Here is a 25,295-nt window from a genome sequence, read left to right as displayed (position 1 = left end):
CTCGCCGACTGGTCTCTGTCCCCCTTGACCGTGAGCCTCAGGGGGGCGTCACGCGGGCCCCGTGTGGGCACTTGCTCCTCCCCCGGCCCAGCTCCTTCCTCATCCTCGCCTTGGGGCCCCACCTCTGCCCCATCCTGCCTCCCAGCCCAGGACCCCCTGGCTCCCGGAGGAAAAGCGGCAGCTGGAAGGCGGTCCCCGCCTCCTCCCTGGGAAGGCGCCCGCTCCCGCGGGGCCCACCTGGGCCTGGCGCTGCCCCCTCCCCCACTCGGTGACACCCCAGCCGTCCCCCGAAGCCCCATCCACTTTTCATCCCTTGTCACTCCCATCAGCGCACGAACACCGGGCTCCTCCCGACTGCTGACGCCCACACCCCCGGGTCTTTGCTTTCCTCAGTCACCATCTCTACCAATGCCTCCCCGACACCTGCAGAGCCGCACCTGTCAAGGTCACAGTGACCTCCACACAGCCTGCCCCTCGGCAACCTGTCAGCACTGGTGATGGGCACTGAGGTCCACCCAGGGCTGACCGTGTCGAGTCTTTTGGCCCCGAGCGCAGCCAGGCCCAGGCCTCACCATCCACAGCTGCTGTCCCGGACGGGGCCGGGCATCCAGGCTGTGCCCACGGAGAAAGGCGCCAGGAAAGTGCTGGCCAGCCTGCACTGCAACCAACCCTGGGCGCTCACAGAAACAGCTCGTCTGCTGGATTTACCAAAACGCCTTTTATTTACAAAAGTGAAAGTCTCACTATGAACAGCAGCAGACCCTCACCTGGCCGAGGACGCTGCTCCGAGGGTAAATCGAGGCAGCAGGGGAGCCCGGGCTCTCCTCCCCCATGTGCTACATGGGACTGTCAACAGGGGAGGAGCTCCTTGGAGAGCTGGGCTCCACCTGCAGACCCCCGCCCCCAGCAAACTCCACGGTTCTGTCAATCGGGCGCCAACCCTGCCGGCCCGCCCTCTCCCCCTCAGGCCTCGGACCCTGCCCCCCCCCCCCCGCCCCTTGGAAAACGGGTGTCCTTTTCCTAATGCCAACTACTGCCTGTCTGCCTGACAGCAGTGGAAACCCACACGCGAGGAGGAACAAGTAAGCAGCTTTCCACGGCGTGGGAGTGCGAGGGCCGGGCGGGGGGCAGCAGACCTGCGGCAGGCCTGTGCTCCAGGGAGCCGCCCGGGGCCCATTCACGCAGGAGGCACACACCTCCCAGGACCGAGTTCCAGGGGAGGCTGAGGTGCAGTCCCCGGGGTCTCCGCCCAGCCCACCCCCAGTCCCAGGAACAGTCAGTCCACCTCCAGGAGAGACGGGCTCCTGCTCTCACAGGCACAGGGGAGCCTCTTCCCCTGGCTGACCAGGGACCCCACGGGGGCCCTGCCCACCCGAGCAGCCCCAGGCGGAGCCTCAGAGTACAGCTGGGGCGGGCACGCTGGGGAGGGGCAGCTCCAGGGCTGGGGTCTCTGTGGCCTGGGCCGGGCTGGGCTTCCTCCGGTCCAGCTGCTCCAGCTTCTCACCGAGCTGGGAATACAGCTCCTTCACCGCCTCTCCACTCTGTGGGGGGAAGCACGTGGCTTCGGGGCAGGCCCAGAGCGTGTGCACACAGATCTCTCTCCTCTCTCCCTCTCCCTCTCCCATTATGTCTCTCTCTCTCTCTCTCTCTCTCACACACTCACACACACACGCACGCACGCCAGCCAGCCGGGGCGGGGCGGGGCAGGGGAGGGCACCCACCTGGCCCGTGGGCTCCAGCGCCTTCTGCAGGGCCTCCAGCTTGGATGGGGCCACCCGGTGGTGCAGGTGGAGGAGGAGCCGCAGCACGTGCCGCTGCACATTCTCCTTCCTGGAAGAGGCCATGCTGGGCTGCAGGCGGCTGCAGAGCCGCCCTCCCCCCCCGCTCCGCCAGCTGCGCCCGGCGCCCCCGACTGAGATGTGGACCGAGAGGACGGGCACCTCGGGGAGGCGGTGAGGAGAAAGCCGTCGAAGAGGCTGCTGCAGAAGTCCTCCAGGGCAAACTCGTCCGCCAACAGCGCCAGGTTGCCCGTGAGCAGGTGCAGGAAGATGTCCCCGAACGCCAGATCGCTGAAGGTCTCCACTGCAAGCACAGCAGGCGTCGCACAGCTCGCCCAACACCCACCTCCCCGACCCGGGCCTGAGGGCCAGAACCTGGGCCTGGACAGGGGAAGCAGACGGTGGGGGCGGGGCTCCAGAGCAAGGGTGGGGAGGGGACGAGAGCCCGTCACGGGTGGCTCTGCCCGGCGGCCAAGGGGCTTAGGATGAAGTGGACTCCAGCAGAGGGAAAGCTGAACGGGCCGGTAGCGAGAGGAGACACAGAAGTGCCGAGGGCTGGCCCGGCAGGCCTACCGGACCACGGGCTCTAGAGGACAGAGAACGGAGCAAACGGGCCTTCTTTTTTTGAAGCCACGGCCATCGAACCTCAGAAGAGAGAGATGGCAAGAGTAACTACCACCCGATCGCAGCGATCACCGGCAATACCACCGAGCGCACGCGGGCAGACACAGCAGCTGAGACAGAAACGCCGCCGCGACCCCAGCCACCGAGCCCCGAACGCGGCGGGAGACGCGACCCCACCGGACGCGCGCGGGGTGCACTCCTGCTGCACAGCTGACCGGGGACTCGGCTGGCCTCGCGGCCGGTTACAGGACACTCAGGCGAGCACACGGTCACTGCACCAAGGGACGCTGCCAGCAGAGTCCCGACCGGGGAACAAACGCCCTGGTTCCCCAGCAAACCCCGCGTAGCCCTACAGACCACAAGACCTGAGAGTCAGCCGGAGAAGCCAGGTGAAGGGAAGCCCTTGTTTGACTCCTGACTTGCACGGACCATCCGCACAAAAATGTTATATGACAACCGGGGCAACGTGGCCACCGTCGGGACCTGGACCCCAACCAACCACGTGCCAAGGTCGTGGTTTTTACGAGTCTGTCTCCTGTAGAGACACCTGCTGCATCGTGCCAAGCCAGTCTGCCGGGTTTACGTACAGACCGCTGAGGGACGGGGCGGCAGCCACCCGCGGAGCCCCGTGCAGGTGGGCGACGGGCACCGGCCTTCACAATCCTGTACTCTTTACTTGGGTTTCATCAAAAACTCCCACCGATAAAAGTTTAAAAGTAAAGAACTTTAAAAACCAACATTCTTTCTTACTAGAACCTACCAGTTACACCAAAGAACGAGATCGCTCTCCCTGAACGTGATTGAAGACCTGCACCCCAGCCCCCCAGGCGGCAGCTCGTGGCTGGGAGACACTGATGCTCCCGCCTCGCAGGACATCCTGTGTCTACAGACACGATTAAACAAAGAAGATACAGGAGTTCAAAAGTGAGTAGAAAGGATGAGGCAAATCCAAGTTCCTTATGACTGTGCTCCTGGAAGCCCCCGAAACAGACAGACAAGCCGTCGCCCCTGAGATCGCCACACGCTGACGCAGAAGCCTGTGAACGCGCCACCTGAGGGGCACCGGGCCCCGAGACGGAAGATGGTCCTGCACGCCCCGGGTGGGCCCACGCTGATCGCGGGTCCTTGGAAGAGGAAGGTGGGAAGTGGGAGTCAAAGCCAGAGACAGGAGGACGGGAGAAGCTGGACAGATGAACTGAAGGGGCCAGGAGCCAAGGACGCGGCTCCCGGAAGCTGGAGGAGACAAGAAGGGGCTTCTCCCTGGAGCCCCAGGAGAAGCCAGCCCTACCCACACCTGACTCCAGCCCCGGGAGACTCACTGCAGACTTCTGACCCCCAGAACCGTAAGAATAAGTTCCTGTTGATCAGTTAGGTGGTGGCTGGGTAGAAACTAATACCCACAATGGGCCGCTTCCCCCACGTGGAAACGTCGGGAAACAGCACGCACCACTGTCAAGACAGTGAAGCGTGAGATCCTCCCCGGGAAGCCGCAATGCCTCAGACGGGACCAGGACCGGGCCAGCAGAGGCCCCGGGCCTGTCGTGCGCGGCGGGCCGGCCGGGCGCTCCCTTACCCTTGAAGGGGTCCACTCAGATCCCTCCCACGTCTTCCTGCCTTGCACCCCGCACCCCAGGCAGAGCAAGACTCGGGGGGGAAGCGGCCTCTTCACCACCGCGGAGGCGGGGCTCTCTCAATGGTCTGAGGACTTGAGGGGCTCCACACCTCTCGCCCCTTAGAAGAAGATTAAGGTGGCTCTTTGCAAACGTGGGCTGCGGCGGGAGGACGCGGCTGGGCCCCGCCTCCCACGTGACTCACCGAGACCCGGGAGCAGGCGCAGGAGCGCGTTCTTGTTCCTCTGCTTGGTGATGTGCAGCACGTAGTACAGCCCCACCTCGCAGGCCACGCGCTGCTCCTGCAGGAACCTGCGTCCGAGCACCGTCAGCCCCGAGGGAGCCCGAGGGGAAGGCCCTCCCGCCCAGTGCCCGCAGCCCGTACTTGGTGAAAGTCTCTGGCAGCGCGCTCGGGTACGAGACTGGGGCCTTCTCCTCGGCCGGGAGCTTCTGATCCACGTTGAAGGCGTGGTCGTCCACCACAAAGGACATGAGCGTGGGCAGGAACCTGGTGACCAGCTCCACCTCCTGGGGCAGAGGCCCGAGAGCTGTCCTGCACCGTCCCTGCCCCTCGGCCCCCTTCCTCCGTTCATCCTCCCGGACGTGGGCCTGGGGCCCGTCCTCCTCCCCACCTCCCCAAACCCCACCCCACAGCCCCTTGAGAAGGCAGCGGGAAGGAGCCCGCCTGACCCCGTTACCATCTTGGGTTCCTTGAAGACCTGGCTGTCGATCATGTCCCATGCCCCCTGGCCCAGCGCCAGCAGCCGGAGCAGCAGGAGGAGATCCGGGCTGTCCTGCAGGGAGATGCAGGCCTTGGCCGTGCTCACCTGAGCTTCCCGCCCGGACCGCACTCAGCCAGGGGCTCTGGCTGCACGTGCCCTCCACCTGGTGGGTGTGTGCGCTCTCCCCACACCCACGCGTCCCCCAGAAGGCAGCCCGTGGCCAGCCGGGTGCACTCACCCTGGGCAGCAGCTCCTGGCCCACCAGCTCCTGCAGGTGCCTGACTGTGCTCAGCGACAAGGTGTTGATGGCGAAGGGGTCGCACAGGATCATGGACAGGTCCCTGTGAGGGCGCGCCCGCGGCGCCAGTGAGGGGCGCTCCCGGCCCACCAAGCCACTGACCCGAGGAGACGGCCCTTCGGCGTGGACAATGGCCACGCGGCCCAGGACCGCCTTCCACAAGCTCGTGGTTCGTAACTTGCCCTTAACTTACTTAACAAACTGAAGCATCAAATGGTTTTTTAAAGAATTAAGGCCCAGTCCTGGTTGAGAACCTGACCCGGACTCCATAAATTCAATCAGGTTCCCACAGAGACAATTCCAGGAACGAGGAGCTGAGACAGGAGGCCAGGCGGAGCCCACCCAGAGAGGGCCCTGCCGGGAGCCAGACCCCCCCACCTCCGGGTGCGGCGGGCCTCTCAGCTCACAGGCAGGCCCCACGTGGCTGCAGACACCAGAGCCCCAGCCCGGGCGCCCAGCTCGCCTGGGACGGCGATGGCCTCACCCCAGCAGCCGAGCCTCTCAGCCGTGGGCACGGGCGCCAACCAGTCCTCCTAAAATGTACTGGAAGAGACGGCCGCTCCCGACTGCGGCCACAGCACGCTCATCCGGACGCCCGTGGACAGGACCCGGCACAAGGCCGACCCTCACCCCAGGACCTGCTCCTGCCCCTTCTTCACTCCATCAAGGAAGCCCTGCAGCTCCCGGGCCCTCTTGCTGTCCACGAAGCGCTCTCGGATGCAAGCGTCCAGGCACCATGTGAACTGCGGGGAGGAGGCGTGGTCAGGACTCGGCCAGAGACCGCAGCCTCCAGGCAGCACTGGCCGCCTGAGCTTTCCTGAGCCTTGGGCGAACGTCGGGACCCCCACCTCGAGTCGCTGAGGCGTGGCTCGCCCCCAGGAATGGGACAGCACGGAGGAAACAGGCCCAAGTGCCCACATCCCCACAGGCCAGGTGGTGCAAGAAAAGGCAAAGTGGGCGTTTTGTTCTGAAATGGGCTCCTCCAGGGCCCCCACTGTGCTGCGAAGCCCCCGGGAAGGGACGCCGTCTGGGGCCGCACGGGCCCCTCCAGGGCCCCCATTGTGCGGGGGGCAGTGCCAGCTCAGAGCGTGACACTGCGAAGCCCCCGGGAAGGGACGCCGTCTGGGGCCGCACGGCACCTATGCCAGGACAAGGGCAGTGCAGACAGCCCTGTTGCTGAACACAGAGCTCGCCAGTGAGCAGCCCCCGAGGGCTCTGGGGCAGGGGAGGGCCAGAGGCCCCGGAAGGACCGGAGGGGGCGGGGCGCAGCTGGCTCTGGGTCAGACGTCCAGGGGACATCACGGTCCCCCAGCCGGGTGGGCAGAGGTGGCACAGGGGCTAGGGCGGAGCCACATCCAAGGGGAGGGGAAAGAGAAGCCGAGGGGGAGAGCAGCGAGGGCGGGGCGGTGCCCACCTTGTGGCAGGGGTCCACGGAGCAGATGTCGCCGACGTCCAGGTCGTGCAGGGACATGAGCAGCTCGGCTCGCAGCGTGCAGTAGTGCACGTTGCGGGTACGCAGGAAGAGCGTGCGCAGGAATTGCAGGACCATGTCGTACAGCTTCACGTTGCGGCCCACCATCCGGGTCAGCCTCTGCACCACCTGCCAGGACACCGGCAGGCCTCGCACATGCCACGAGCCTGGGGCGCTAAGCTTCCTCTCTCACAGAACATCAACTTGTGCTGGGTGGCGACGTTTCTTGTCTTTAAGGAAGCGAACCCATCACGCCCTGCGGCTCCTCTGAGAGGCCGTCAGCCCGGGTCCCAGACTCCACCAGAGTCGGTGGGCGGGGCAGCCGGTGGCGTGGGGGACTCGGGCCCAGATGAGGATGGGCGGCACCGCCACGCTCAGCGTCTGCTCAAGGCCCTGCCGCAGCCACCCCACTCCCGCCTTCTCCCGGCGGCCGCCGCCACCCCCCTCCGCACCCTGCCCCTATTTGGGAGGCTCCTGCCAAGGCGGCAGCCGACAGGACGGGGCCCGCTTGGGGCACACTGGCCGTAAGGATGCACGGGGCCACCTGGGGTGACAGACACCAAGGCAGCCCAACAGCCTGCACGCAGCGAGTGGGGAGGTCAGCAGGGACGGCAGCCCACCTTAGGGCCCCTGCCGAGGACCCACCAGCAGGCCTTGGTACCCCGACAAGTGGGGCAAGCATAGAACATCACCCGAGTCTCGGCACCGACGTAGCGACACCTCTAACACGGAGACAGGCGCGCACTCCAGCCTGACCACGGCCTGGCCTACTGGGCACAGAACCACAGCCCCAAGGCCTAACCCACCCGAGGACGGCGGGGCAACGTGTCACCTGCCACCGCGCTCTCCCTTTACACTGGCAGGACTCCAAGGCGGACCCTTGGCCTGGAGGGGAGAGTGAAGAAGGGGCAGGACCACGGCCCAAGGCCAGGTTCCCCCAAACGAAAGGGGAGGCAACGCAGGCAGGGCTCTGACGCACTCAGCGGCCTGTCCAGGAAGTGGTGCTGCAAGCACCTGCCCAACATCTGAGAGAAAACATTAGGTGAGGCCCTACCTCAGGCCACACACACAAAACCCCAGGTGAGAAGGCTGGCGGTGAAAGAACACACGGCGAAACCTCAAATGCTCCTCGGCCAACGTTTGGCCTCGTACCATCACCTCCCTCCCAGGTTGAGGGGTCATCCTGGAGCCGGGCCAGGGACCCCCACCTCACCAGGAAAGGTCAAAGTGTCCACGGTGGCCTCCAGCCCCGCCCCACCCCCCCAACGCTCTGTGCACCGCCCCCCGCCCCCCCCCGCCGTCTCCACAGCCTTCCTCTACCCCCGGAGCTCTCAGGGACCAAAATGTGACACCTACTGCATAGGGTCCGCCCCACACGAGCCTGCAGTACCCCCAGGCAGGTGCCCCAGTACCCCAGGGGTCACTGAAGGGTCCAGGGGCCAGGGCAGTGAGTCAGCACCCTAAAAGCATTTGTTGGGCTTCCCTGGTGGCGCAGCAGTTAAGAATCCGCCTGCCAACGCAGGAGACCCGGGTTCGAGCCCTGGTCCAGGAAGATCCCACACGCCGCAGAGTAACTAAGCCCGTGCGCCACAACTACTGAGCTTCCGCTCCTAGAGCCCACTAGCCACAACTACGGAGCCCGTGTACCACAAATACTGAAGCCTGTGCGCCTATAGCCCGTGCTCCGCAACAACAGAAACCACGACAATGAGAAGCCTGCGCACAGCGACGAAAAGTAGCCCCCGCTCGTCACAACTAGAGAAAAGCTGCGCACAGCGACGAAAACCTAACAGGGCCGTAAATAAATAAATACATTTATTTAAAAAAAAGAAAAAAAAGCATTTGTTGAAGCAAGGAATGAATCAAACACAGAAACAGAGAAAAACTCCCAGGGCTGAAAGAAGACACAGAGAGCTTAGCTGAAGAGGCCGGCTAAGCTGCCAAGCTCAAAGTACGCAGAAAAGACCAGAGACCCACACCCAGGCGCAGTGCTGCAATGCCCCTTGCCAGCCCCACATCCGAGCCCAGCCTTCTAGAAGCAGACAAGCCGGGCTTCACGGGAGAGGCCCTGCACACATCCCCGCCCGGCCTCACCTCGCCCTGGCGTCTGGTCTTGGGGGAAGGGCTGAAGAAGTTGTGCAGGACAGAGAGCTCCGTGCTGAAGAGCGCGCTCTCCTTTTCCACGATGTACTGTTTCAGCAGCGGGGAGACCTCGTCGCCAAAGAGCGCCTGGTTGTCCTGCCAGATCTGCCGCTTCACCTCCACGGCGCAGGCCCGGTACAGCTCCTTGTCGGCCATCACCAGCTTCAGCTTCTTCTCAGGAACCTACGTGACCCCGGAGCCCACCTGTGAGCGGCACCTGTGCCCCAGGGGTCTCCCTCAAGACAAGCCGGCAGGCCTCAGCCCCCCACAGCAGAGGCCACAGCCAGCCCAGCCCCAACTGACAGCGGCACCCGTGACTGGCCCCCCAGGCTCTGACGGGGCAGGAGCTGTGCTGCCCACAAACAGCTTTTTCCCAGAAAGGGCGCCACGCCCCAGAGCCCGTGCCAAGGTTCAGTCAATGCGCGCTTGGCTCAGGGAGAAGCCAGCGTGGGGAACGTGCTCCGGAGCTGCTGTTCCTGAGGCAGGCAGCTCAGGAAACCTCCCCAGGGCAAGCTGGTCCTGCGGCTGTTACCTTGGGCAAGTGTTTCATGACGCACATCACCACTGGCTGCAGAGATGGCATCTTCACCAGAGAAAAGCTCTTCTCCAGAAGGTCCTCGAGTTTCTTGTACCTGGAAGGACTCTCAGCACTGAGGGAGCAGCCCAGGACCAAGTCGGAAGCAGCTCCCTGCCTGTCCCCAGACCGGTGGGTGATGTGCACAGGCGGCCCCTTTTTCAGTAGGGATGTGTAGCCACCGGGGCACATTCAGTTCCCGAGCTGGGGAGGGGGCTGCCCATCTCACCGCCCACTTACCTCTCCTCGGCCTTCCCCTCTGTGGCAATGGCTGACACGCGCTCCAGCAGCTTGTCCCGAAGCTCATCAAACACTGACTGGTGGAATTCCAGTCGGGGCGTCCCATGCAGGTCCAAGAAGGGCAAGGCCGACTGCAGGGAGGGCAGCAGCACGCCATTTTCTGTCTAAAGAAGCAGAGCTCGATTTGACTCTTCGGGCGACAAGAGAAACCTCAGCCACAGCCCCGTCTGGCCAGGCACTCCGGATGCCCTGAGTACACAAGGAGGCAGGGACAAGGATGTTCCCAGCCGCGCTGGCTGTAACTGCAAAAATTGGAGACCACTCAGATATCCGTCGACGTAGTCTCAACTCAGGACACTTGGTTCCTCCAGCCCGGGGAAAAGACGCAGCGATCGGGAGGGAGAGAAATCTGCCCGCTTTCCCATGCGACCTCGCCCCACGCCGGACTCACACCCAGACGCTCGGCCTCTCCACCCGGCCCCTCCTCCACCTGGCTCCACCTGGAACTGCTCGATGGCTTTGAGCGGCTCGGTGCAGTTGGTCAGCGTCTCCTTCAGGTCCTCGCCGTTGGCCACGCCCAGGTCCTGCAGCCCCGCGAACATGGCCGACGCCCCGGCCCCAATCCGGCTCGGCGCCCCATCTCCTCCGCGCTCCCCGGGCACCGCCGCGCTCGCCGCAGGCCCCGCAGCTGTCCGCTCGCCCGGGCCTCGGGGGCCGCCCGAGCTCCGCTCCCCGGCGCCCTCCAGCTCGGCCAGATTCCGCCCGCAGCGCGGATCCCCTCGGACCGCAGCCGCCCACTTCCGCCCCGCACAGGAGCCGGGTCCGCCCGCCAACCGGCTCCCCGGAAACGCCGCCGCCGCCCCGCAGAGGTTCCCGGCAACTGCGCCGCGGCCCTCGCCTGGCGGAGACGGAGCGCGAAGGCGGTGCCAGGAGGACGCACAGGGCGTCGAGGAAGCCCCGCCCCGCCCACCCGGGCCCCGCCCTCCTGCGCGACCCCGCCCAGCCTCGCGGCGCTTGCAGCCGTTTACCGGCAAAGGAGAGCAGGGTTGGCGCGGAGGGAGGGTGGAGTGCTGCGGGGCGCCTTGGGGAGGGGGCACCGGAGGAGGGGGATGGAGCACAGGGGGCGGGGTGCCACGGCCTGCTTCAGGAGATTCATAGCTGCTATTTTAGCCAAGAGCGTTTTAATAATCATGAAAAATATTGTTGCTGACCTCACAGCGCCCACCAGGTGCACGACCCTCTCTCATCCTGGAACTTGGTTTCTTCCTTGTCCAACCCGGCGAAGCTCTCACGGCGAAGCTCACACCGTAGTGTTGTCACAAAGACCAAAAGCTAAGTGTGGGAACTTCCTTGGTGGCGCAGCGGTTAAGAATCCGCCTACCAATGCAAGGGACACGGGTTCAAGCCCTGGTCCGGGTAGATCCCACGTGCTGCGGAGCAACGAAGCCCATGCGCCGTAACTACTGAGCCCTCGATGCCACAACTACAGAAGCCCGCACGCCTAGAGCCCGTGCTCTGCAACAAGAGAAGCCACGGCAATGAGAAGCCCGCGCACCGCGACAAAGAGTAGCCGCCCCCCCTCCGCCCCGCTCACCGCAACTAGAGAAAACCCGTGCGCAACGACGAAGACCCAATGCAACCAAAAGTAAATAAATAATTTAAAAAAACAAAACTAAGTTTGCCTCAAATAGGGAGTGCCTAGCAGAGACCTGGACACGCAGTGACAGGGTGACGAAGGATGGCTGTCCTCTTGTCACCTTGAGCATCTATCCCCCTTGCTAACCAAAAGTGTTAGGCCCTCAGGCTGAGGTCCAGCCCAACTCGCTGCACATGTGAGCCCTGGATTCCATGGTGTCCCTCATCTCTTGCAGTGCAAGATGCCCATACAGTGCCTGCAGCAGTCACTGCCTGCCCTGCACCCTCCGTGGGCTCTCCACTGCCAAGCATGCAAGCCCCCGGACCCAGCACGCAGCCCTCTGCAGCTTTTCCATCCCTCCAGCTCACCTCCTCCTGTCCCACCAGCCCGGGGTCTTCCCAAGCTTGGCCACACCAAACATCACACCCTCTCCCTTTTCATGTGCCTTGGCTTCTGAGGTTTTCTCTGCCATAAATTCCCTTCCTGCTGCCCAGCAGACTCATCCTTGAAAGCCCCCTCCGGAAAGCCCTCCCTCCTCAGCCCAGCTCAAAGGATTGCTGCATCCTTCCTGCTGGTCCCACCCCTGGCTTTGAGACCTTGGGATTGCTTGTGGCGCAGCTGAGAGGAGGAGGGCTCCTGGTCCTCCCACGCTGGGCCAGACTCCCAAGGCCAGAGTGCCCCAGGTCTGTCTCTGCTGCCCGCTGCCTGAGCTGGTCAGCCCCGGGCTCAGTGCCAACAGTCTGCAGTCCCACTGCTCTGATTCCCGAGGGTGCTGGGGCTTGACCCCCAGCTGGCTCAGCCCTGGAGGAGGTCACAGGTGCACGACGCTCGGACTCACTTGTCCTTGGCTTCCCTGCGGAAAGGGATGATGCCAACACCGCGGGAGCAGCTCTTGAGCGGTGACTGTTTGAAGGGGTTGCGCTTAGAGGAGACAGAGAAGGGGGCCTGGCCCAGGGCTTGGATGACACAGGGAGGACCCCTGGGAAAATTGGTGCAGAGACAGGAGCCACCACAAGCTGCAGGTGAGGCCCCTGCAGGGAGGCAGCCTTGGGGCCGACCCCTGGGTAGGAGGGCGGGTCCATGATGACGAGGAGTCCAGTGGCCAGGCTGCTGCTGTGGGCAGGGGCCGGGCCGCACAGTGAAGCCTGGGGAGTCTATCGGCTGCAGCTTGGCCTGCACGGCCCCGTGTGAGTTCACAGGGTCTTTGGGCAGGTGCGGGAAGAAGGGGGGCCGGGCCCTAACGACCTGGTCCTCTGGGCCCTACCTGGTGGCCGGGCAGGCTGACCTTACCTCAAGACTGCCCCCCGCCTCCACTGCAACGGTCAGTTCCTCGGCTCGGCAAGCAGCCTGATCCTTGGGTAGACTGGCAGCCGGACCCTCTCCTGGATGGCACGGCTAGATGGGGGTGTCCCACACTGCCCACAGGGCTCCCTCCCACCCTGCCCCAGGCCACCCCACCCTAGAGGAGACAGCACTGAAGGGGAAGTGAGGGGGATCCCTGGCCAGAGAAAGCCGGACATGACAGGTTAGCTGCAGGCCACATCTACAGCACAGCTCACCAGGCAAGGCCACCAAGCACAGAACAGAATTTGGAAGAACCGACAGCATCTCTATATAACAAGGGGGGTGGGCAGGTGGGGCTCCAGGCTAGGGCTCCAGGCTGGGCTCCAGGCTGGGTCCACAGGTCAGAGGGGTTGGCCGGCCCGGAGGGTGGATCACGGGTGCCCAGAGGGTCAGAAGGCCAGGCTGGGGGCACTGAGTTCCAGAGGGAGGCCCGGGAAGGCCCCCAGGCCCGGAAGGCCAGGGATTCACGTGCTAACTGGGTGGGCCAGCTGCACCCACTGGGCTCGAGAGCGCGCAGAAGGGGCCAGTGTCGCGGCACTTGGGTCTCCGCAAGCCTTGGATGACCACCCCCGTGTGCGGAGGGGAAGTGAGAGTTGTAGCAGTCCTCCACGCCATAGGCAGCCGGGCCCAGGGTGCAGGCTGCAGAGGGAAGGTGGGTGCAGTTACCGCGCCCGCCCCCTCTGCCCGGTGCCCACCTCCCTCCCCCGCCCCCGCCCACCTCCTTACAGGAGCCCACCCAGGAGGCCAGCAGGGGCGAGCGGCTCCTGCAGAAAGCGGACGGGCAGGGGCCCGGCAGGCGGCACCCGGGAAGGATGTCGTAGGCCATGGAGCTAACCCCGTCGACAGAGGGGCCTGCAGGAGGGGCTGGGCCCGCGGCCCTGCACCCCAGGCCTGCAGCATCCCCAAGTGGGCTCGGGCCTCGGGGGGGCCTGGAGCAAGGCGACCCCCGAAGCTGAAGGCCGGGCGGGCGGGCCGGGCGGCTGGTAGTCGGCGGGCGAGGGCCACTGCAGGTCAAAGTCGCCGCAGGCCCCTCCCTCGGGGGCCCCGCCCCCACCCCCACCCCAGGACCCGCCAGGCAAACCTGCTCCCGGTTGAAGTCGTTCTGGGTGACGGGGCTTTCGCTCGGGAACCACACGGTCTGCCACGCCCTGCAGCCGCCACCCTCTGCGATGGGGGCAGCGTCATGGGGGCGCTGGCGGCCGGGGTCCCACTCCGGGGGTGAGGGCGGACAGCGGGGGCTTTCGGGGAGGGCGCACACCACGGGTCGGGTGCATGCGAGCCCATGGTGAAGAGTGGGGCAGTGGGGAGGACTCTCACGCCGAAGCATCTGGCACCGGGTACCTGGTGGGGCCCGGGACGCCCAGATCGGTCACGACGGGAGGGCGTCGCTCCAGCCCTGGCGGGAAGCAAGCTCTGGGCCTGGGTCCTCCAGGCGGGCCTCCACCAACCGGCCTGCCTCCCCAGACCGGCCCGGGGCTGGGGGTCCAGAGCCCTCACTCACACAGTTCCCTCAGGCTGTGGGCGCAGGTGGGCGGGCTTCCTGGAGGGGCCCGTTAGCACCCTGAGGCCCACCTGGAGCTCTTGCACCCCTGGGGGCCACCATGCCCCCAGCCAATAGCCACCCTACGCCAGCTGCCCGCCCCGCAGCCCGCCCAGCACCCTGGGAAGTTACTGGGAAGTCACAAGTGGCTTCTGCTTCAGGGGGCCATGGGTCCAGCGTTCGCCTCCATTGATGTGAAAATTTGCCAGGAATTTCACCGCCTTCTGGTCAAAATTCATTGTCAGGGTCTCTGGCTCCCTCCCCCAGGGACATCTCGGGGCTCTGTGACCTCGCTGGCTGGTCATGGGCCCCACCCTGTTGCCGGGAACTCCCTGGGGAAGCAGCCCTGGAGGTGCCCTTCCCCGGACCTGCCAGGTGGCCAGGCAGGTCAGCCGTGGCCAGGAGGCCCTCAGCCGCCCCACGCCCGTGACCCCTGGCTCCGCCACCTTTCCTCCCTTCCCCGCTTTCTTGCCCCAACCCTTCCCCTCTCCTGGACTCTGGGGTCTCCTGGGGGGCTGGGGTCCACTCTAGTAGGGCTTCGGGGAGGACTGAGGCCCTGGCAGAGGGTGGAGAAGGGGGCAGGGGCCAGGGGGCGCCTAGCTGTGCAGGGCCAGCTGAAGGAGGCGTGGGGGTAGGGTGCAGGGGCCAGGGAGACTCCCTAGCGCAGGAGGAGGCCCCGCGGAAAACCCAGCCCTCGGAAAAGTGGAGCAACAGTGGTTGGCTCTGAGTGGACCGTGCCCACCCCAGAGGCAGGCCTGGCGGCCCAGGTGAGCCTGAGGTGGGGAGGCCTGTCTTCTTGGGGGCACAGAGGCTGGAGGATATCACAAACGGCTGGGGCTGCTGAGGCTGAAACGCAAAGGAATGACAATGACGAGGCCGGCTGAGCGAGAGTCCATCTGCACACCGGGCCCTGCGGCGCCCTCCAGAGCTGACCAGCCAACCAGCTCAGCCCTGGCCTTGGCCTCATCCAGGCGGGGCCCGGCCAAGAACGTCTCCTCCTCCGCACCCCCGTCTCTTCCTCTCCAGAGCCCTCCCATCTGACGCTGACCCTGCCTGGCCTCGGGAGGTGCTCCAGATGGACAGGCAGACAGATAGAGACTTCCTTGAGGAAACACACCTTTGATCAGGGCGGGGGGCTCCCAGTCTGTGCTCCGGGGCCCTTCCCGTGGTTCATGGTGTTCTCTGAGGGCATAATCACCCACAGATGCAGGTATAGCTTGTCAGAGCCCTTGTCACTGGGCGTGAGCAGCTGGGAGTTCTCCCTATAACAAATACTGCCATCCGCCATGGCGGATGACGTGCACGCCTGTCTTCAGCTAAACATGGATCATTTCCTCAGGACAGACGCACCGAGTGGAAGCGGTGGGTCAAAGCCTGTGCAGCCTTTGTGCTCCCAAATTAGAGGCGGTCCTCATGCTGGCAAAGGAGCGTCAGGAACTGCAGCACCAGCGTTTCATCAGCATTCGTTTGACAGAGGCTCTGCCCTCGTTGACTATAGGCACATTTCACATGTATTTTTCTGTTGGGGTGTTAATTTTTCATAGGCTTGTTTTGTAAGGTTGTTTCCACTGATATCACGTCTGCACATAACACTTGTTGCAAACTTTTTCCCCAGTTGGTCGTCTGCCTTTTAGTATTGTTTATACTGTTTTTTTGACACGTATTTGAACCTGCTAATCGTTGCCTTTATGATATTTTTCTTCGTTTTTATGGTTAGAAAGTCCTCCGTACACACACGCACACACGCACACACACACACACACAGATCAGGATTTCTTTAAAATGGAAAATAGTGCCCAGCTCCAGGGGAAAGACCCTCCAGGACAGAGTCCCAGCAGCTCCCCGGCTCAGGAACCTTGTGGCAATGCCTCCAAAGCGTCCAGGGCCTTGCATCTGAGGAGGGGGCTTGGGGTGGGGCTCCCTCAGCCTCACCCTGGGAGGCTGCCCTTCAGTTGGCTACTGGCCCCCTGCGGGTAGCAAGCGTTCAAACCCAACCCTGCCTCTCACTACCTAGCAGGACCGACTGGGCTGCAATTACAGTCCCTGTTTTCCAAGCTCTAGGTCTGTCCTCAGTGAGACGCCTCCCCGGGCCTCCCGGAAAGCGGGAGTGCTCACCGGGAATGGGAAGGAGCCCGGCCCAGGTGCTGCCCAACAATGCCGGGCCTCTTCACAATGGTTGCCAGGCAACAAGGACTCCTCTCTGGATGGAGCCAGGTGCAGGCACGAGAGGGGCTGAAGGCAGCCCAGGCGGAGCTGAGGCGCGATGACAGCTACTCCGAAGCACAACCTCTTCCCGCCGGAACCTCACTACATCCCTGGGTAAGCGCCGGAGCCCTGCGGGGAGGCTGGGGTCCCCGAGGATGGGGGAGCAAGGCCGGGGCCTAAGGGCTGAAGGCTGCTCAGCTGTGAGGGGGGCCCCAGAGCCGGGTCTCCAGGAAGCTGAGGCCAGAGGGTGAGGCCCTTGTGCAGGAGCCTGGGGACCCGGAAGGCCAGGGAGATGGGGGTGAGGCCGAGGGCCAGAGGGGCCAGGCGGGAGGGCTGGGGTGGGCTCAAGAGGGACCGGCCAACCTGCCCTGCTGGAGCAGCCGTCTCAGGTGGCCAGCACGTCTGTCGAGAGCAGAAACTGGGGACAGCGCGACAGCTGGGGAGGACAGCTGGGGAGGCGGGCCTCTCCTTCCATAGAGCACTCCGCGCTTTAAAGAGGAGATGAACTGGGGATTCCCTGGCGGTCCAGTGGTTAGGACTCTGCACTTCCACCGCAGGGGGCACGGGTTCGATTCCTGGCTGGGGAACTAAGTTCCTGCATGCCGCGCGGCCGGAAAAAAAAAAAAATTAAAAACCTAAAGAGGAGAGGAGCATGTGGAGTAAACTGATGGGCACCGATGCCAGGCCACCTTGCTAGGTGTCCCGCATGCCAACAACAGAAACGGGGGACTTCCCTGGCCGTCCAGCGTTTAAGACTCTGAGCGTCCACTGCAAGGGCCACGGGTGGGATCCTGGTCAGGGAACCGAGGTCCTGCGTGCTGTGTGGCACAATCTGATAAATAAGAATAGAAACAGGCCTCCAGAGCGTGCGTGCACACCAGCACACGCTCAGACCACGCACGAGGAAAAGGCCGGGAAGAACCAGACCCAACTCCGGTGACACTGCAGGGGCTCTCACCTTCAGCCCCAGCCTCGCGCAACTGACTGGCAAACCTGCATTCTCTCGGGCAGCTCCTAAGAGGAAAGCAACGCACCCTCCTTGGGCGTTACACGGGCCCCGGGCAGCAGTGGACGCCCTCAGGGCTTAGCCGTGGCGCCCACACCACTTCCCCACGGGCCTCAGTGACGCTCAGCTCAAGTGCCACCTCCCGCCAGCCTCCCGGGTGGCCACCATCCGGGCCCAATGCCCACCATACCTTCCTGGCGGGACCGACTCGTGTACAATGGGCTGCCCTGTGTCTCAGACCACCCCTGCAATGCTTTCGGGGGGCAGAGCTCCCCGTTGCCTCATCTTTAAGACCCTTGCTGTTGAAAGATGGCTGGGTGGATGGGACCCCCGATGGTGGTGATGACAGAGCTCCCCTCCCGTGGGCCAGCCCTGTTCTCGGTGCTTGGCCTGTGCTGCCCATTCAAGCCCCAAGAGCCCCGGACGGCAGGTACTGCTGTGACCCCATTCTGTAGGCGGGTCGCGGATCTTGCCCGTGGCCAGTAGGCTGGGTCCACACCGGCTCCTCTCTCCTCCACAGCTATGCCGGCTTCTACCCGCAGCTGCGCTACCAGGTGGGGAACACCTATGGGCGCACCACGGCGCAGCTGCTCACGGACGCCAGCGTGCCGAAGAGCCCGTGCTCCGTGCTGTCCCCCATAGCCAAGCCCAAGTCCATCGAGGACTTCAGCAAGTCCAAGCCACCGTTTACGCCCTGCCGTGAACTGATAGAGCCCTACGTCTCCCAGTACACCAGTTAAGTCGCTGCCCGCCCACCGGCCCTGCAGCCCCGGGGACGCCCCCATGCCCGCTGTGGCTCAAGGCTGCCCTGTCCATACAGGTCTGAAGCCCTACAGGAACTGTGAGATCCTGGGCCGGTTCCCACCCCAGGAGGTGGATGCCCAGGGGCCGCCGGGAGGAGAGAATGTATCCAGGCAAGTCCCACTGCCTGCAGGCTTCATGCCCTACCCTCCCTACCCTCCCTGCCCACCGGGCAGGAAGGGGGACTCCAGGGACCTTGGACACCCGGGCCTGCGGTTGGCATTAGGGGAAGAGGCCTGGATGAGCGCCACCCCTGCCCGTGAGGCCCCCACGCAGTACCAGGTAACTGAGAGACACACTGGGAGCACTGAGATCAAGCCTCACCACAGCCAGAGCCCGGTGGGGGCTGGCGTGCTGACTTGCCCCTCCCCATTCCAGCTGTGCCCCTGCAGGAGGGAAGAGTGCCCGGCCCCAGCCCACCAGCGGGAGACACTACATGTGGGCAGCTTCCACAGGCCGCCCCAGATGGACCACACCGACCTGATCCAGCGCAAGGCCATCTCAGGTGGGTGCCTGGGGCCTGGGCACGACACGCACCCACAAGGCTCCGAGGGCCCAGGCAGGACCTGGGGAGAGCAAGTGAGGCTGCCCGAGGGCCCTCCCCGAGACTGGGAGCTCCTGCTGACCCATTCCTGTCTGTCTAGGGGGAGAGAGGAGGCCAGACAGACTCCCCTAACCCCCCGGGAGCAGGCGCGAGTGCCCGGGCGGGGGCAGATGGGCAGGATCGGGAGCAGGGCCCTGGCTCCTCCTTCCCCAGGTTATGCTGGCTTTGTCCCTCGGTTTGCCTGGGTGATAGGGATGAATTTTCGCGATGGGGTCGCACAGGCCACGGAGGAGTTTGACAAGAGCCAGGTATGTGGACACCATCCCTGGGCGAGCACAGAGGTCTCCACGCTCTGGCCTCCCTGGAGGGAGGGGACTCTGCCTGGCCCAAAGAGGCTGCTCCCCCTCCGCCCGCCCCTGCCCCCCAAACGTCTTTCTGACTAGGTCTTGGCTCTCCGCCCCGGAGTGTTGGGGACAGAGGGGAAAAGACCCTGAGCCACTCATTCCCAGGAGAATATCAGCCTTGCACCCACCGGGACATTCTGCTCACCGGTTACCAGCTGGGGGCGGCAGCACATGCCAACGCCTGCCTGTTTCCGCAGTTCCTGCTCAGAAATCCCTCCCGTGCCCTGGGCGAGAGGCTGCCCAGAACGCAGTGGCCTAGCAGCACCATCTACAGCAGCCAAGGCCTGATACCTTTCTACATGGGGTTCATACCCGGTGAGTGCAGTAGGCTCCCCGCCCCCATCCCAGACAAGGTCACGGCGACAGGTCGCTGTGGGGAGGCGTCCGGGGCTGGGCCCCCTTACCCGTGCTGAACCTCAGGCAGAAGGCCAGCCGTGTGACCACACGATTCCCTTGGGGCAGGACTACCCGACGTCCCCTCTTCCCCAGTGTACGAGGGTTTCACAGCCCTGACGCTAAAAGTCAGACAGAGGCCAGCCGCCCGCAGACCACGCTGGCCTTCTAGAGGTTTCCTGTGCACAGGCCAGACCCGCCTTCAGGAGGCAGGGACCCAGGGCAGCCCCAAGCTCCCAGGAGGCTGCGTGTTCGCAGGCCGAGCCGACCCCTCCAGCAGCCACTCGTGTGCTCACCCCGCGCACGTGGCGAGTCCGCTCAGCTGCAGCGGTGCCCCTCGCAGCCATGCAGGACAACTACGCACTGACGTTTGGCAACAGCACCCGCAAGGCCTGTCGGGAGGAACTGGAGAGGCGCAGCCACACACTATGAAAACGCTTTAATGATGGTACCTGTACGGCACGTGATGTCAAGACAAGAAGAACACACACACACGGAAAGACGGGGCTATAGAGAACAGGCTGAGTGAATAAAGAGTTCCCACAGCTCCCACGCCTCACCCGGTACCGCAGCCCTAGGCCACCTCCTCCTCGGCCTCCTCCTCAAACTCCCCCTCCTCCTCGGCCGTGGCGTCCTGGTACTGCTGGTACTCGGACACCAGGTCGTTCATGTTGCTCTCGGCCTCGGTGAACTCCATCTCGTCCATGCCCTCGCCCGTGTACCAGTGCAGGAAGGCCTTGCGGCGGAACATGGCCGTGAACTGCTCCGAGATGCGCTTGAACAGCTCCTGGATGGCCGTGCTGTTGCCGATGAAGGTGGCGGACATTTTTAGCCCCCGGGGTGGGATGTCACAAACGGCTGTTTTCACGTTGTTGGGGATCCACTCGACGAAATAGCTGCTGTTCTTGTTCTGCACGTTGAGCATCTGCTCGTCCACCTCCTTCATGGACATGCGGCCCCGGAACACGGCGGCCACGGTCAGGTAGCGGCCATGGCGGGGGTCACAGGCCGCCATCATGTTCTTGGCATCAAACATCTGCTGGGTGAGCTCGGGCACCGTCAGCGCCCGGTACTGCTGGCTGCCCCGGCTGGTCAGTGGGGCGAAGCCGGGCATGAAGAAGTGCAGACGGGGGAAGGGGACCATATTGACAGCCAGCTTTCGCAGGTCAGCATTGAGCTGGCCTGGGAAGCGCAGGCAGGTGGTGACCCCACTCATGGTGGCCGACACCAGGTGGTTCAGGTCACCATAGGTGGGCGTGGTCAACTTCAGGGTTCTGAAGCAGATGTCATAGAGAGCCTCGTTATCAATGCAGTAGGTCTCGTCTGTGTTTTCTACGAGCTGGTGGACAGAGAGGGTGGCGTTGTAGGGCTCCACCACGGTGTCCGATACCTTGGGCGAGGGCACCACGCTGAAGGTGTTCATGATTCTGTCTGGGTACTCCTCGCGGATCTTGCTGATGAGAAGGGTGCCCATCCCGGACCCGGTGCCGCCCCCCAGCGAGTGGGTCAGCTGGAAGCCCTGCAGGCAGTCGCAGCTCTCCGCTTCCTTCCTCACAACATCCAGCACCGAGTCCACCAGCTCCGCACCTTCTGTGTAGTGCCCCTTGGCCCAGTTGTTCCCGGCACCGCTCTGACCTGCAAAGGAGAGCAGCCAGTCGCTCTTCGGCCAGGCATGTGGTCACCACTGGTCACCCGTGCCAAAAGGCCAGATGACACGGCGTGAGGTGACACCCCTCCCCCACCCCGCAGGTACAGCAGGTGGACCCCCAGACAGATAACGCAACGACGTCCCCGATTAGAAATAAAGAGTTCAAGCTAAAGTAGTTGAACGACAAGCCAGCTGCTCCCACGGGCAGCCTCCGCCAATTCCCAAGGGCAGACGAACTGCCACGCCTCTGACTCAGCCTGCACGGCTAGCAGATTACATCTGCCTGCTCCTTCCGTGCGTGCGGACAGCTGGGCCTTCCCCCCAAAGCCGCTTTAGGACAGGGGATTGAGTGACTCGAGAAGGAAGGAGTGTCCTTGAACCCCGCTTCTACGGGGAGTGTAGAGCGAATCAGGACCTCGGCTCTGCGGTCCTAAAAGTGACGACCTCGGGCACCCCCTGACCTATGAGGCGCCCTGGCTATCAAGCCACCCCCCAGCCCGACCTGCAGCTCACCGAAGACGAAGTTGTCCGGCCTGAATATCTGCCCGAAGGGCCCCGAGCGCACGGAGTCCATGGTGCCCGGCTCCAGATCCACGAGCACGGCGCGGGGCACGTACTTGCCACCTGCGGGGCGGGAGGGCGTCAGCGACGGGAGGGCCGCGGGGCGGCAGGGGGGTGGGGAAAGGGCGCGGGGGTCTCACCCGTGGCCTCGTTGTAGTACACGTTGATCCGCTCCAGCTGCAGGTCGCTGTCCCCGTGGTAGGTGCCGGTAGGATCGATGCCATGCTCATCGCTGATCACCTCCCAAAACTGCGGGAGACGCGAGCCGGCCGGGCTGGGGCTGAGTCACGCCTGAGGTGCGCGGAGCCGGCCCCGCCCCGGACGGCGCGGCCCTCCCCTCCCCCGCCGCCGCCGCCGCCGCCGCCGGGCCGTCCCCAAGGGCCCTCGCTGCCGCCCCCGCCCCGACTCCGGTTCGGGCGCCGCGCAGGGCCGCAATGCGGGGCCGCCGCCGCCCGCCCGCTGCCGCCATCTTTCCCGCCGCCCGCGCGCCCCGCCCGGAAGACCTGCGCCGGCCCCGACGCCCCCGCTCACCTTTGCGCCGATTTGGTTGCCGCACTGGCCGGCCTGCAGGTGCACTATCTCCCTCATGGCGTCGGCGGCGTCGGCGGCGTCGGCGGCAGCAGCAGCAGCACTGGCAGACTAGGAGCGAGAGCCGAAGAGCTGGCGCGCAGAGGGCTACAACTGACTCGCCGCCGGTGCTTATATAGCCGCCGCGCCCGCCCCCGCCAGCCTCGTATTGGGTTTCCAGAGCGAGGCTAGCAAGCGTCCTCACTTGATTGGCTTCAGCTCCGTCAATCGATCCGCCTAACGCCCGCCTTCCCAACGCCTTTGGCCTTTTATTGGTCCGCCGCGGCCTCTGCTCTCTCTATCAAAATACCCCCCTTCGCTCTGCGATGCTCTGTCCATTGGGTGTTTCAAATGATTGATTTGTTCTTTCATTGGTTGGCTCCGGAGAGCACGCCGACAGGCCGGCGCTATTGGCTACGCTGGGCCAGCGTCCTGGTAACCGCCGCAGTGCCGCGGGGACCCACGCGGGCTGGGGCGCGGGCTCGGGAGGGGCCAAGCGGGGAGGGCGGGGGAGGGCCGGCCCGAGGCCCGGGGAAGGTAGGCGGGGCGCACCCCGTGGGCGAGCGCTTAAGCCCGGGCCCGCCTTGCGCCCTGTCGAGGGCGGCCGAGCGCAGGTTGCGGGGTCTCCGAGCCGAGGAGGGGCGCGGAGCCGTTCATAGCAGAGACATACGGGGCTCAGGGGCCAAGGGGCGGCGGGGCGGGTGTGTCGGTGGAGTCGGGCCCTCCCCGCCAGAGCGGCGGAGGCCTTGTGGCTCCCTGCTCCCCCTCCTTGGTCCGCACCCGTCGCGGGCAGGTGGGGGAGCACGTGGGGCCGCTGCGCCGGGCCCGGGGAGAGGGGGCAGAGGAGGGGAGAAGTGGGCCCGGTGGGGCAGGGAGGGGAGAGGAGGGCAGGGCAGGGCGGGAGGGGGCCCTGCCTGGCAGCGGCTTGTTGTGGAGACCGCTCTGGCCCTGCGCCCGTTGCCTTGAGGCCTTGGCCCCAGGAGAGAACAGAACTGCGTGGAGACGAGGGCAGCGCCCAGGCCTCTGGGCAACCACGGACCAGTACACCTGGGTGGACAAATGTTTTTACTCGTCCTTGATTTTTGTTTGGGGGGAAAAAAAATTTATGAAGGAAAAACAGTTAAATTACACGTGGTCACACCTTTAATCAATCCTTTTACAAACAGTACACTTGCATTATATTTGCATAACATTTAAGAAACCGGGAATTACGACCTTGGGTCTGCCCTGGACAGCCTCCATTGCCGTGGCCACTGGGTCCTCTCTAGATTCTGGTTTTCTCAGTGCGGTTCTTACCCTCCTTTGCTCACCAACCCAAGGGTGTTGGGGTCAATACCTGTTTATTTCTACCTAAAGAGAATGCGCTTCCCTCTTCACCGTGTAATACATGACACTACGGTATCAGGGTATACTGCAGCGTTAGGACACGTTATGCTATACTTAATCTGTGGATGGAATTGTTGGGGCAAGCAGCATGCTGGCATAGAGATTAGCCTTTGCATCCCCTGAGAGTGGTCTGCAGCTGCAGTCCTGACCTGGAGGGTGAGTCAGCATGTCAAAGTGCTGGTCAGTCCCCTCCTCCATGCCAGTCCAGGAAGGTGGGCCCGGCTTCTGCTGGCCACAGGCAGTGGCATGTGGGGTGTGCAGGGTCACTGCCTGGCATCCGGGGTTCTCACGGTGTCCTGCAAAGTGGCTTAGCTGCCCAAGCAGCAGTCTGCAAGGCCCTGGCCCTGCATCAGGGAGGCTCTGTGGCCTGGTAGCATTGAGTTGTCACAAACCCACAAACTGGTGAGCAAGGGAGAAGCTCAGATTTTCCTCCAAGCGAGCCAGTGAGCAGCGCTCTTTGAGATGTTTGTCAAAGCCTTCTCTCCTTGCCCCCCACCCTTGGCTGAGATCCCCACTGGCGAAGGTCCCTGTTTCCTGTGACCAGTGCACACAGGGCTGGGAGTTTGGCATGGCCCCCCTACTTTACAGGTAACAAAATAGAAGTTGTGTCTCCCACCCAGGTGTGAGCCCCAGAGCCCCCCGTGGCACCAGGTTGTCCGCCTTGCCCTCCCAAAGTGAACACTGGGAACAAGACAGCAGGAAGCTCCCCGTGGCCCTCGGCCAAGGACCACAGTTGCCACTGCTGCCCAGGGCTGGCGGGGGTAAGCCCTGCAGGTCCCCACCCTCAGCCAAGGGTGTTCCTGCTGCAGGGTGGAGAGGTTGGGCTGGGGGGCCGGTCTGGGCCCAGTGCAACTCTGTGGCCCAGTGGGACGCAGGGCAGAGTGGGCAGGGGCTGTGGGAGTGCTAGGCGCCTGGCCCTCCTGCCCCAGCCTGCAGCTGTCGGAGGCATCCACAACGACGGCTCTGTTTACCGGTGGCCATGGTCCCAGCGGGAGGGTGCGTTACCGCCAGGCAGGAGCAGCAGGCAGACAGTCGTTCACGGCCTCAAAGGACCCAGTAGTCAGCCTTTGTGGGCGGCCTCACCCGCCCCCGGAAGGAGAGGTGCATGGGGTACTTTCTTCCCCTCTCACTGCCTTCCCACCATGGGGAGGGGGAGCTGCCCCCTCCATGTCCCCAGGGAAGCAGCCAGGCCCAGTCCCTCCTCAGGGGACTTCCATGAGAGTGAGGTTGATGTCAGAACCACAAGTGTGTCCTGAGGTTACAAAAGTGGGGGGAAGCCAAAAGGGGGTAATGAGCCTGCCCCAAGGGTCTTGTTCCCGTGAGGCCCCTATGGCTCTCAGAACGTGTGACTAGCTCCTTCCGAGGCCAGGGTGAGCCCCAGGCTCAGGAGACCCAGGAGCGTGTTGGGGGGGACAGGAGACCTGGAGGGGCTGAGAGGGACTAGGGGACACGGAGTGGGGCGGAGAGACCTGAGAAGTGAAAGGACATGATCCTGGACAATAATTGGTCCCGGGGTCCCCTGGTCTCATCTTCCTGACGATTCACACCTGTCCCCCCGGGTTTGGTTAGGCAAACGTGGGGGCCAGGGAAGGAAGGTGCCCCCATCAGGGTAGCATCCACGGACCGGGAGGCGGTGACTGGCCGCAGCAGCTAACGGGGCAAACCAGACCCCGAGCGGCCCGCAGGTCTGCGCGTGCGCGCCCCTCTCCGTGCGCGACTTGTGCCGGGACACGTGATCCACCAATGCCCTCCTCTCAGGGCGGAGGCATGAGGTCGGGCTGGGGTTGTGGGCAGCCCCGGG

General features: G+C 64.3%; 4 protein-coding genes across 12 annotated transcripts; 1 reads left to right on the top strand and 3 right to left on the bottom strand.

Annotated features, from left to right (window-relative positions):
• Nucleotides 1-1,394: 1,394 nt before the first annotated feature.
• Nucleotides 1,395-10,208, bottom strand: NELFB (negative elongation factor complex member B). Its single transcript, XM_065879277.1, has 13 exons — nt 9,960-10,208; nt 9,460-9,623; nt 9,178-9,277; nt 8,598-8,828; nt 6,447-6,632; nt 5,663-5,775; nt 4,973-5,075; nt 4,711-4,806; nt 4,398-4,540; nt 4,218-4,324; nt 1,941-2,082; nt 1,722-1,830; nt 1,395-1,541 (listed from the first exon to the last, which is right to left on the bottom strand). The coding sequence occupies exons 1-13, from the start codon at nt 10,059-10,061 to the stop codon at nt 1,395-1,397; spliced, it is 1,743 nt and encodes a 580-aa protein (XP_065735349.1). The 5' UTR covers nt 10,062-10,208.
• A 1,721-nt stretch (nt 10,209-11,929) lies between these two features.
• Nucleotides 11,930-14,218, bottom strand: STPG3 (sperm-tail PG-rich repeat containing 3). Its single transcript, XM_065879997.1, is given in 9 exon segments — nt 11,930-12,016; nt 12,938-13,012; nt 13,014-13,078; nt 13,166-13,203; nt 13,275-13,419; nt 13,422-13,443; nt 13,521-13,603; nt 13,698-13,891; nt 14,112-14,218. Coding segments are annotated over 9 exon segments (816 nt in total).
• Nucleotides 14,219-16,242: 2,024 nt separating this feature from the next.
• Nucleotides 16,243-19,764, top strand: CIMIP2A (ciliary microtubule inner protein 2A). Its single transcript, XM_065878471.1, has 7 exons — nt 16,243-16,298; nt 17,711-17,925; nt 18,011-18,273; nt 18,370-18,496; nt 18,749-18,843; nt 19,137-19,254; nt 19,676-19,764. Exons 1-7 carry the CDS (start codon nt 16,243-16,245, stop codon nt 19,762-19,764), a joined length of 963 nt encoding a protein of 320 aa, XP_065734543.1.
• On the bottom strand, nt 19,759-22,129 carry TUBB4B (tubulin beta 4B class IVb). 9 transcript variants are annotated; one of them, XM_065878470.1, is made up of 5 exons: nt 22,073-22,129; nt 21,682-21,790; nt 21,494-21,604; nt 20,360-20,967; nt 19,907-20,014 (listed from the first exon to the last, which is right to left on the bottom strand). In XM_065878470.1, the coding sequence occupies exons 1-5, from the start codon at nt 22,127-22,129 to the stop codon at nt 19,907-19,909; spliced, it is 993 nt and encodes a 330-aa protein (XP_065734542.1). The 9 variants fall into 9 exon arrangements, with proteins under 9 accessions (XP_065734533.1, XP_065734542.1, XP_065734535.1 ...); XM_065878463.1 differs by having other exon boundaries at nt 19,907-20,741; nt 20,814-20,967; XM_065878468.1 differs by having other exon boundaries at nt 19,907-20,606; nt 20,844-20,967.
• Nucleotides 22,130-25,295: the final 3,166 nt, after the last annotated feature.

Source organism: Phocoena phocoena, chromosome 6, assembly GCF_963924675.1.
Source record: "Phocoena phocoena chromosome 6, mPhoPho1.1, whole genome shotgun sequence".
NCBI lineage: Eukaryota > Metazoa > Chordata > Mammalia > Artiodactyla > Phocoenidae > Phocoena > Phocoena phocoena.
This window is presented reverse-complemented; position numbering and strand designations above follow the sequence as displayed.

Coding starts and splice junctions, on each gene's coding strand:
- TUBB4B (XM_065878461.1), bottom strand. CDS start 22,129: ATGAGGGAGATAGTGCACCTGCAGGCCGGCCAGTGCGGCAACCAAATC. Junction 21,605..21,681: donor GTACTACAACGAGGCCACGG/GTGAGACCCCCG, acceptor CCCGCCCCGCAG/GTGGCAAGTACGTGCCCCGC. Junction 20,968..21,493: donor GCCGGACAACTTCGTCTTCG/GTGAGCTGCAGG, acceptor TCTCCTTTGCAG/GTCAGAGCGGTGCCGGGAAC.
- CIMIP2A (XM_065878471.1), top strand. CDS start 16,243: ATGACAGCTACTCCGAAGCACAACCTCTTCCCGCCGGAACCTCACTAC. Junction 18,497..18,748: donor CCAGCGCAAGGCCATCTCAG/GTGGGTGCCTGG, acceptor CTCCTTCCCCAG/GTTATGCTGGCTTTGTCCCT. Junction 18,844..19,136: donor AGGAGTTTGACAAGAGCCAG/GTATGTGGACAC, acceptor CTGTTTCCGCAG/TTCCTGCTCAGAAATCCCTC.
- NELFB (XM_065879277.1), bottom strand. CDS start 10,061: ATGTTCGCGGGGCTGCAGGACCTGGGCGTGGCCAACGGCGAGGACCTG. Junction 5,076..5,662: donor GGGCAGGAGCAGGTCCTGGG/GTGAGGGTCGGC, acceptor GCGCCCTCACAG/GGACCTGTCCATGATCCTGT. Junction 1,831..1,940: donor CTCCTCACCGCCTCCCCGAG/GTGCCCGTCCTC, acceptor GGCCTCTTCCAG/GAAGGAGAATGTGCAGCGGC.